Here is a 12,077-nt window from a genome sequence, read left to right as displayed (position 1 = left end):
GTGGATTTACAGCTTGGGACATGCACTTGTGAAAATAGATATTTTTCAGTGTCCAGACTTTTCATGTATGCAGTCAAAAGTTTTCAAAGTGTATTTCTTCAAAGGATTCCAGTTACTTGCACAGATAATGAAAAAAAAAATATATATATATCTTTTACAGTGAAGTCTTTTTTGGGGGGGTGTGGGGATTAAAAAGGTTCCTAGGACATTAATGCTTTGTAGAGGTTCTGATGGCTAATAGTCATTAAGTGCTGGGTAAAAATTAAACTTGAATAGCAACGATGAAATATTTACTCAGCAGATGGCTTTGAAGTTTAGGTTCTTTTTGGTTGCAGTCCCCTTCCTAATGGACACGTGTTAAAGAGGAAAATGATTATAACATTCAGCTGTGATGTTTTCATCCTCAGCGTGGAAGAAATCCATTTTGTTTTGGTCCATTTGGGTATTTAAATTTTGAAGACCAGCTACTTAGAAAGCCATTAATGACAGAAATGGTTCACACAGCTCTGAATTCATTCTCCTTGATAGGAAAATATTTAAAGGTTAATTTTTCTAACACCTATAGGAATAATTGTTTTAAAAGATGGCTTCAACTCTTTCATTCTACACGCTTCCCACCCTAAATTTATTTAAGTCTCCTTAGTTTTATCTCAGAAGGCCTAAGGTGTGTGTGTGTATATTAAATGAATAATAATGTTACAAACTTTAATTTTATAAAATAGCTGACTAGGTAAATTTGCTTATATTTAAACATGTTTAGAAACTACGTATTTAAAGATACAATTCTTCAATTCTAGTATTAACTGAAGGGTTTTCCCTCAAAGTTTAAAAGTATAGAATGTTGCGTAAATCTTGTTTTTCTTTTACATCCTGGATTAAATGTCAGTCACCCAGGTGGTGTAGGAGTTTAGAAATTGTTGTTGCAGTGCTGGTTGAAATGTTCTGCTTTTATGTTTCCTCCCACATGGACCGTGATATGCTTTTAACATTTATGCTTTTCTTTTATTGCTCAGTTTTCATGTGAATCCGACAAGTCATGAGGACCTCAGGAAGATTCCGGTAAGTTGTATCGAGGGTTTGAAAATTACCAAAAACCAAGCCACACACTGTCTGTCTGCGGCACATTCTTAAAAAGGCCTCCATCTCCTTGAATCCCTCCGTTACCTACAGGTTATGGTTTAGTGTGATAATCTGCAGAGAAGGAAGAAACACAAAATATACCATAGGGTATGACTTAGATGTGATCTGTGGAAGTATAAGCAAACGGTTTTAGTTCAAATGAAGTTCTTTTAGAATGTACAGATTTGGTTGCAGGCTCTTTAGGTATGAATAAGAAAGCTGTACGTCAGCGTCAGCGTTGTGATAGTTATGAAGTACGAGCATGTGGCGAAAACTAGTGTGTTGTTGTTGTTGTGACTAAGACGGAAGGACAGATAAAGCTGCTGGTTAATATTTAACAATAGGGAACGCTTCCTGGCAAGAGATCCATTTAACCAGGAAAGTGCGAAAGAACCTGTAGGACATTTACCTTCTAAGTCAGAATGAAACCAAATATGTTAACAGACTTGGTAGCGACCTGCTAAATTAACTTGCATATTTTTCAGGGGTTATTCAGATATTTTAACTTCATTTCATTGTTATTTCAAGTTCAGTTTTAGATCTCTGTTCAGAGGTTCAGTAACATCTTCAGTCAATTCTAAATACTATATTAAACCTAGAGAATAAGTTACTTTATAAAATATGGGCACATGTCTTGGTAGGAAACTACATTCTCACTGAGTAACAGAAATAGAGCCTTTATTCCAAGAGGCTGGTGGTTGCTGTTTGAACCATCTGTCCTTAATGTGTGTGATCCAGATGTATAATAAGAATTTTTCAAAGCAGTAACATATCACAAGTTTCTGTGATGTGATAGGCCTAGAAGAAACCACGGTGTTGTGTAAACCACTCTAAACATAGTTGTCTTTAAAATGGTAGGAAACAACATAGAAGCAGAGGGCTTTGTACTGTGTTTTCGCTGTTTTATGTAAATGATTTGTACGTTTTGATATTTCATAAATACTCAAGTCTTTATATTATGGCACTCTGGCAAGAAACGTCAGAATATATGAAATCAGCCTTTGATCAGACAGTAAAATGAATTCTATCAGGCAGTTACTTAATCTCAAACAAAATGCAACATCAAAAAATCGATTTAATGTGCAGCTATTGTTTATTAAGTAACCTTAATTACAACTTCTATGTACTTGTAAATGTACTTTTCCAAATCTTATAATTTATTGCTGCAAAAGCATCCTTAGAATTCTTTAAAGAAATAAAATGTGAAAATTGTTTTAGTTAAAGGATTTAAAGGTGATAAAAGAATCCTTGATGTGTGATTATTTTTCTCTGGAATACTAACTATTCTAAATGACAGTTAAAGGATTACTAGGTGTTGTTAATTTACTGCAAGATACAATTAAGAGGAAAGCTCATCCTCCTGCTGATCGTTATTGAAAAAAAGTATTTGAACAAGTTTTATGTTGAAGATTATAAGATGTTTGAAGTAATTTACATTAAGTTCTCCAATAATAGCCATCCACTAAGTTATATTTTTTCCTCCTTCTGGACGTAGTATTTTGTAATTAAGTTTGTATGTCTTATATGCTAGTGCCAACACCTGTCTGTGAAAGCACAGTGTTTAAACAGGAGCAGTAGCCAGTTGAAAGGGCAGTGTGAGCTCTTTAAGGCCTAATTAAGAACTGAAAGGGAGATGAAGGGAGTAGGACAAAAGATGTGAAAGTAGCTGAGATGATATTCCCAGAGCAAAGTTCCTCATTAGAACAATAATGAGATGATCAGAGAATGCCAAGCCTTCATCTTATCTCTCTCTCTCTGCTCTAGTTGCCTTGGATGTCAGTTAGTACCCCACCAATATTTGGTTACCAGGACAACCTTTCTTTAAATCTTCAGTTATTTTGAGTCTTGATAATTTGCTTTTGTTGAAATTTAAATATTGTAAAAAATATACATTTCCTAGTATAAAAGGCTAGACTATGAGTAAAGTGAAAATAGATCACTAGAAATTCTCAAAGTTGTTTGCACGACAGTTATTTAAAACTCCAGTTAGAAAGCTTCATGTAGTAATTCTTTTCTCTCACCCAATACTTATTTTCTTATATCTGCATATGGAAATTTTTAACAGAGGTCGGGTAGGAATAAAAAGTATTGGTTATGAAAGAGGAATGGAGAAGAAAAATTTACATTAAATTTCAATATAAGAAGACATCTTAAAAACATATGTGCCATCTATATGGAGTGCTAGAGGAAAAATATTGAGTACATAGGAGTCCTATGTTATTTGAGTCTTTACCAGTTTGGAGATTTCTCAATTTTAGCTTTTCCAAAAATAGTATTGAAAGTATCTTTTGAAAAAATAATTCATTTTTATATCTGCCTGAAAGTTCTTAAGCAAAATAATTTTTGAAACCTAGAAAATATTTTTATTTCCTATTGTATGTATTAGTTAATCTTTATTTGGAATTATATATAAAACAGAAAGATAGTTGTATTTATTGAGTATATTTACTCAATTAAGAATCTTATGCTTAAAATTAGGTTTACATGATTTTCAGATAACGAGATAAATCTGGAGCTAGGCATAAAACTGTTTTTAATTGTTTTATATTATTTTCCAGAACATAGTTTATAGTACATGTGTTTCTAAGATTTTTCTTTTTTTTGGCATAGAAACTTGATACAGAGATTTGGGGTAAAATTCTCACATAAAAGGACAAATGGAAAATTTATTGAAAAACTCAGAAGTGTATTTCCAAGAAATCTATTTCCCCATAATTATTAGATGATTGTGAAAAGAAAAATAAGCCAGTTAGTAGATTTGTATATTCTAGAATATGGCTTTAAAGTATTGAACAATATTGTGGGATAATAATTGATTATTTTGAGAGATTAAATTTTAGATTGATTTGTATCATGGTGTTGATTTAAGCTACTTATGTCAAAATAAAAGAATTTTCTGATATTTTTAATCCCCATTTTAGAGAAATGTTAAAAATTTAGCTACATTCTCTGGTAGTGCTGGTATAGTGTTAAATGTAACAATATAAATGATTTTCTAAGTGTATATTATCACTTAATTTGGAGAAATCAGTTCATAAATGTATAATTTGATTAAGAGAGGCTCAATCTGACACTATTATTATGTTAAATTAAGAAAAAAAGTAAAACAGTCAATTGATAATGAATCTCATTCAGTTTAATTTCATTAATCCCTGCGGTTCTCAGAAGAACTGCTATTTTTCAATAAATGTTGTATTAGAAAAATGAAATCACGTTAGTTGGACATTTTTTTTTTTTAATGCAGTTCAGAAAAAGCATTTTGTAGACCAGGAGATGTTAGAGTTGAAAGGGAACTTGAAGAACATCTCGTTTATCAGAGAAGGAATAGTAAAACCTGTGTGGGTTTCTGTCTCAAATTTATACAGAATTACTTTGGTTAAAGTAATAGAGTAGCTTATTTTCAATTAATGTTTTAAATATACTTACCTCTATGGTATTTCTTACCTTTTTTTTTTTCTTTTCAGAAACATGCTTAGTATAATAAATGTCAGTAAGAATGTGTTTAGAAAATTATAACTTTTATATCTCTAGACTACTTATGACCAATTAGATAAACTTAAAAATATGTGTGGGTACTTACTCTAACAAAAGGTTAATTGCTCTGAAAGAGAAGGAACTACAAAGTAAACCAGCATATATCCAGAATTGTCCTTTAGTTGTAGTAAAATAATATTTTGAAATGTTTGGGGGACAAAGATCACACAACTCATAAAGCTGTATCTGTACCAGTTTCTAATGGTTAAAATACATTATTTTTAATATGTCTAACAGAATTTAAACTTACTTCCTTTTAGCATCCTTTCTATTCTGTTAATCTAGTAGAGACTCTTATTAACTTTTGTCAGTACTATTAAGTGGGGGCATCTTAGGTGGCGCAGTGTTAGGTGGATAACTCGAATTCGATCCCTGGCTTGGGAAGATCCCCTGGGCTAGGAAAATGGCAGCCCACTCAAGTATTCTTGCCTGGAATATTCCATGGACAGAGGAGCCTGGCAGGCTACAATCCATGGGGTCACAAAGAATCAGACACAATTGAGGAGGCATGCACCACATACTATTAAGTAACTTTGTAACTAATTATGGTCCCTCCAAATGGTCTTACCCACTGCTATACCATTTTTCTAGAACTTCCCGTACTCTTGCCTAGAAAATCCCATGGATGGAGGAGCCTGGTAGGCTGCAGTCCGTGGGGTCACTAAGGGTCGGACACGGACACGACTGAGCGACTTCACTTTCACTTTTCACTTTCACACATTGGAGAAGGAAATGGCAACCCACTCCAGTGTTCTTGCCTGGAGAATCCCAGGGACAGAGGAGCCTGGTAGGCTGCCGTCTGTGGGGTCGCACAGAGTCGGACACGACTGAAGCAACTTAGCAGCAGCAGCAGCAGCTTTACTCATCTTTCCTCTCTTCTGAAACCTTCAGTAGGCTCTGTTTCCCATAGCACTAAGTCTGATAGCATTAGACATCCCTGATGGCCTGTTTGGAACCCACCATTTCAGCCTCTTCTCTCTCTGTGCCCTGCCCTGACTGTCTTTCCCAGCCGTACTCTGCTGATCACCTTTATTGACCACTGGGCCTTGAGCTTTGTTTCCTCCTTTGAACAAGCAGAGCCCACTGCTAGAGATTCCCATACGCATTTGTATCTTCCAGAATCTTTGAAGGTCTAGTGCAAGCTATGTCTTCTCTGAAACACCTTAGGGATTCTGTGGCTTGGAGAAGTTTTCAGCCCAGGACATTTTTTTGCCTTTATCCTAGCTAGAGAAGGGAGCGTGCTTGGCTAACACACACATACTGGTATCTGTGCTCTTGCTCGTGCCTTTGGTGCAGCACGGTCACGGGGTCTGGGGGAGAACACTTTGACTTTGCTGATGAAAACTCCTGGATGCGTAGCAAATTAAAATAGATCCTAAGAATGAATACAAGTTTAACTTCTATGACAAGAGAAAAAAAGACCTATCTATATTTGTCAGTCCTGGTTCTCAGTCCTCTACGGAATAGATTAGATACTGTTAGTCCTTAAGAGCAAGGTCAGTTTCCTCAGGATTTTAGTGTATTTTCTTTAAAGCCAAAAGGAAATGTTTGGAAAGAAAGTGATGAACACCAATTCCAGTCGTTGAATGTAGTGATAGAACTATATATAAAATGCCATAAAGATTGCTACTTTACATTTTGCATAATGAAATATCTCAATATTACATACTTTAAATAGATGATGATGCAGTGCTTTTTTGATGAAATCCCTGAGAAATATTTTCTATTAATATTAGGATGCTTTATAATAAACATTAATCAGTGCCTTTTTGGCTTATGTTTTACCTTTGTGTTAAAAGAATTTTCACCAACAGAATAAGATTAAACAAAATAAGTGAAGTGGGAGACAGTGCAGATATACTAATCTTGTTAGCATGATAGTAGTGGAACTCTGAGTTTCCTGACAACCAGGGCAAAAAGGGAAATAAATTATACAGGTCTAGGAGGAGAAAAATAGACTAGTTTCTAAGAGGAGGAAAAGGTCTATTTGCCTGTAAGTTAAAATAGTAGTTATTCCCATGGAGCTTCTTGCAAGGGTTGCCCATGGATTTATTATTATTATATACTACCTATTTATTGCATAATAATATATTATGTAATAGTATATAGTAGTTCTGAACACCAGCAACATTTCATAACAAATATCTGAAGCAGAGTTGATAATGCTGTTTCTTATAACCGTCTTCAATAAAAAGGCAAAGGCATAACGTTAAACTCTAGGTGGGTGGAAGCAATTCAACGAGGACTAAATTAGTGTCCAAAGGTGTAGTTTTCAATCGCTTCTTATGTTTCCTACAATTGATTCTTACAGGTCTTTTGGTTTCGTCTTCTTAAATTATATTTATTATAGAACATTTTATCTGTTAATATAATCTTATATGGTCAGTTTCTTAACACTGGGATATTTGTACACAGTGTAAAAAGAGGTTTTAAAAGAATTTAGAGTTGTAATCAAGGCATGGGCACATCTGCTCTAGTCCTTTCCTGAGAACTGTCCAGCCATGGTGTGAAATGTCGCATGGGTTCTCGCCAAGGGTAGGGACGCGGGTTTCAAAATAGTTCGTCATCTGCCCCTGATACTCTGTTGAGGTGACCGTCTTCATCTTATTCTAGGAGAGCAACCCGTTTGACGCCACCGCAGGCTATCGCAGCCTGACCTACGAGGAGGCACTGCAGGAGCTGGTCAAACACAAAGAGCTCCTGAGGAGGAAGGACTCACACATCCGGGAGCTGGAGGACTACATCGACAACCTCCTGGTCAGGGTGATGGAGGAGACGCCCAGCATCCTCAGAGTGCCGTACGAGCCGTCCAGGAAGGCTGGCAAATTCTCCAGTACTTAACAAGCCAGTGGGGGCGGGGGGGGGGGGGCGGGGAGGGAAGGAAAAGGGAAGGAAGAAAGAGGACGAAAAATGGAAGAAAAGCTTGGTACTGAAAAAGAGACCACGCTATCAGGTTTCATTACATACTCTCCTTCATTGTGAAAAATCGTTTCACCTGTAAATATTAGCAGGGACTATCAAGAGTGACCTTTGAAGTGAGCTCAATAATTTAAACCTTTAAAGTGAAAATGGGCCAGATTCTCGTCAATAAGCTGTTCCTTAGGATTCACTTAGGTGCTGGTGCTGGCCCACTAATCTCCCTTAGGCCTAGAAGTATCTTCAGAAGTACGTGACGTATTCTTCAGGAACAGGTTTCTCGTAAAGCAAAATTGAAACTGTGGTTGGTTTCTCAGAAGTCAATTTATAGACATTTAGCTGCAGGAGTACTGATCATTATAAACACTACTTAAAAGGTTCATATTTTATATACATATATGTGTACATGAATATCTAGATGTTCATGTATCTTTGTATGTAAAATACGTGCATATACCTCATATATATGTGTGTTTTTAGAACATTTAAAAACAACTGGTTGCCTCTAAAATTATAGGATACCAATTAGGGTTTCTTAATCTGGAAATGTATGTGTGCTCTATTGATGCAAAACAAATCAGCATTGCTATTAATACTCTAAATGGTTTGTTATAGAGAAGCTGCTTCAAATCACTCTTGACTATATGAACCTTGGTTTCAAAATAAGCTGCTACTATATATTATTCTACCATCAGATCCTTTCTCTTTTTCCAAAGTAATGACCCAAAGTCCCTTTTTAAAGAATGATGTATTTTAGGAAACTTCATTAACTTCACAACAGCATGAGTTTTTTTAATTAGTTTTTTGTCTTAATATCTGAGCTTTGTTTGAGCCATATAAGCAGAAGATAAGCAAATGTGATTTGTTTTGTTGAGATTTTGAATGTCTTTAAAATACTAGCAAAAAAAATATTAGGAAGTTATGTCTGAAGATAATTTGGGGGGGAGTACGTGATCACTCTGATGCCTGATAACCCAGAGCAGTGAGCAAATTCTAGGAATGATGAATCAGGCTTGGTTTCAAGTTACATGAATAATGGGGCAGATGGTTGCATTCGGGTTCTGAGCCACAACGAGGTTTACCAAAGGGGGGTGAGTTCTTAGATCTTTACTAGGGTGACAGTTTATACTGTTCTGCATACTTAAAACCCTTTAAAAATCAATCAGTATCACAAAACTGTATGTCAGCTTTTTTTAAAGTCTGCTCCCCCAAAATGTTGACTACTTTCATGAATTTTCTTTATATATTTGTACAAAATTAGTCTTTAAAGTGAAAAACAGTGATGTAAAAATATTACTAATCATCTGCTGCTCATTTTTTAACTTTAAAAGTCTGAAAAACATACTGTGTAATACTGAAATCCATTTCTTCTAAAGGAAATTTACAGTGAAAAATTCATCTGTATACAGAGACATATATTCCCCAATCTTTTACCAGATGCATTTTTGTCTAATATTTATCTCTACTAAGACTTCATTGAGAGTTAAATAACAAAGTACATGTAATTGTTTTGCTCAGTTTAATATTTTGAATCAGGTAATACATGGCCAAGTTTATATTCATAAGCTAAAATTCCTTATTATTTGTATTTTTCTGAGTTGCTTTAGTTTTCCTGTGAAAGCACAAATTTTGAAATTCTGAAAAAAATCCCAAATGTTAATACAAAAAATAATGTTTAATATGAGGAAATAGAGAAGGAAAAATAGATTTTACCAGTTTTTTCCTTCACTTCTAAATTTCTGCAGTAAACCTCCCAGTCTGGTGTAAAATTTTATTTTCTCATTTGAAGTCTTAGTAGTTCTTATTTCTTAACATGGTGCCATTTTTAGTTAACATTTGTTAAATGTTGCACATTTCTTAGTTTTTCTATTGTTAGTATAATTGAGGCTCTTCTTACACTTTTAAAAGTATTAGAATCCACGTGTTTTCAGTATTATGACATTATCTGCAGATATTTTAATATGCTTTGGCCAAATTTACTTTCTATAGAATGACCCACGATACCAATGTTGTACTGGGGATATGTTTTATGTAAGCAAAGCTCATGAAAAAGTATGATTCAGGGACTACTATTTTTTTAATGAGGAAATTCATTTTTAAGGAGAGAATCTTGGCCTGTAGCAAAACTGTTAAGGATTAGACTTATCCTTGGTGAATGATTTGGCTGTACTGCATCAATAATTTTATCTTTTATTCTGAGACAAGAACTGTATTGAAAACTGAATCTGCATTTATCACTGCCTGAAATGTTTTCTGATGTTTATGAACTTTCTTTCATTCATGACCTAGAGTCAGACTTAGTCTGTAATTTCAAAATCAATTCGTCAATATAATGAACTAAAAATGAGAAGTAAAAATGTGTTCCTCAGTAAGCATAACCAGTGTTTCCTGTGTTTGTGAGTGGAAGTGCAAGTGGAGTAGTATTAATTTCTAGCATTGTAGAAAAAAAGCCAAAAGATCACATTGGTTTATTTTTCCAAACTGTAACTTTTGAGTATTATAATGGTATGTTTTGTTAGTAACTTAGACATGGAAATAAAACATATGTACTCATTAATGCACAGCACAATAGACTTATAGACAGAGATTGCTTCTGCTTTTATGCTTAAAAAAGGCATGCTCAAAAGTATTTCCACAAAAGAGGATTTTTTTTTAATTGCAGCGTTTGTGACAGTCTAAAACCTCTCTTAAGCTAACACAGTTCTGTTATGTAATTAAAAATGTCTCTGCTAATATTTTTTAAATAGTGTAGTTAAACAACCAGCTCCCCTCCAAATTCTAAAATTCAGCCCCAAAGTATTGAACATAGACTCCTACCACTTAGGCTTCAAGTTCATTTATTGAATACCAGGTACTAAATCTTAGAATTGTATATAAAACAACATGTCACCCATTCACAACTCTTTTAAGTATCACTTTTTGCTGCTGTATTCTGCATTGAGCCTAGTTCTGCCATCCTCCCATGAATGTAGTATTATCCATAGATTATACATAACTATGTCTGTTGCTTTTAACAGCAAATGAAGATATTGTAATTTTCCAGTTGTGAAAATGTTGTCCTGTATTTAAAGGGGTTTCATGAATGGAAACCTAAAGTAAAACTCAGCTCGTTAGTGACAGACTTGCTTTCTTCTCATCCTTCACCAACTCCACCCTCGTAAGAGTGCTTATTCTTCAGCAAAGAGAGTGCAAAAAAAAAAAAAAAAGAAAGAAAAAAATTGCTGCCTTTAAAATATCTATTAATTGTTACACTAGAGCTTTTATTTTTCTCTGTAGCTTTTTAGAAAAAGCAGCCTACCCTGGATTTGCAAAACAAGGTGAAACTTTCTGATGTCTGTGTGCTCATATGTCGTATAGATAACGGTTGGTGTCACTCCTGTGTGTAAGTGAAATACGAAGCATGCTCATTTCCTTGATCTCTTTGAAGTAAAAGGAAAAGGATTCCAGTGCTGCTGGCTCATGATTGTAGATGGAAGGGTCTGTCAGCCTACACCGAAAGCCCCCATTTTCACAGATTTATAACTTTAATAATCCAGATGCACTCGTTGGAAGTATTTAATATGCAATAGGTAGCACCTTAACTAATTAATCTGCATATGAAGGGTTTTCTGATGTATTTAATAAGAAGTGTAGAAGCTCTTCAAGCATTAAACTAGAGTTGACATTTTATTTCATTTATTTTCCATGTCAAAAAATCCACTCTTACAATGGAACTGAAGTCTGTAACAAATGATACATTGGGCTTATAATCTTAAGTCTTCTAGGTGGTTTGTATTTTGAGGTACAAAAAAAAATGCTGCAGATCTAGAAATGTGTATATTTAGCAGGTATTTGAAAAATTCAAGAATTATTTATAACAGGAGTATTACAATTACTAAGGAAAATGATCTGGTAACTTGTATACATTTTTGCAGGTACAAATTCAAAAGTATGTAAGCATTACATAATGTGACAGTTGTGTAATTTATGTAATCTGATGCATGAATCAGAATTTTTATATAACATATGATTATTGGTTTGTTATAGTTGATTAAAGTGTTCAGTCTTAATCTGGTTGTCATATTGCATTTGTCCATGAGCCCTCCTTGTCTTCTAAAAATGCAGTACTAGTACTTGGATGCCTTATCATTTGATGTGTCACAGCAAGGATTCTGTAATACCTACAGACTCATTTCACTATGAAAATCGTTTTGAAAAGTCATTGAGAGAGTGGCTTATACCTCAGCGTGGACACTGTTTAGCAGCCCTTCATATATAAATACATCATCCCCTCACGGGGACAGAACTTAACAATTTGGTGGAAAAGTATATCTTGAATGTTTGTATAGAATTTGAGACCTGTATTGAGTGCCTTCTCTTTATGCATTATCTCATTTATTCTTCACAACAGTCTTCTAAGTGAGGACTGTACAAGCTTTCAGAGGAAATCAAAGACGGCTAACAGAATATCTGCTTCTGGAACTCAACAGTAGACTAGAGTTGGCAGTCCCATAGCATTTCTCACCACT

At 34.6% G+C, this 12,077-nt stretch overlaps 1 protein-coding gene across 1 annotated transcript in view; it reads left to right on the top strand.

The window, feature by feature from the left end:
• The window catches only part of RAB11FIP2 (RAB11 family interacting protein 2), a 44,886-nt gene extending 33,268 nt beyond the window's left edge, over window positions 1–11,618 (top strand). Inside the window, exons 4-5 of the mRNA XM_055424561.2 lie at window positions 1,014–1,059; window positions 7,267–11,618. Coding sequence (XP_055280536.1) covers window positions 1,014–1,059; window positions 7,267–7,494 — 274 coding nt within the window. The 3' untranslated portion in view covers window positions 7,495–11,618. The remainder of the gene's footprint in view (window positions 1–1,013; window positions 1,060–7,266) is intronic.
• Window positions 11,619–12,077: the final 459 nt, after the last annotated feature.

Source organism: Moschus berezovskii, chromosome 12, assembly GCF_049115385.1.
Source record: "Moschus berezovskii isolate FMDL1 chromosome 12, NW_MosBer_1.0, whole genome shotgun sequence".
Taxonomy (NCBI): domain Eukaryota; kingdom Metazoa; phylum Chordata; class Mammalia; order Artiodactyla; family Moschidae; genus Moschus; species Moschus berezovskii.
This window is presented reverse-complemented; position numbering and strand designations above follow the sequence as displayed.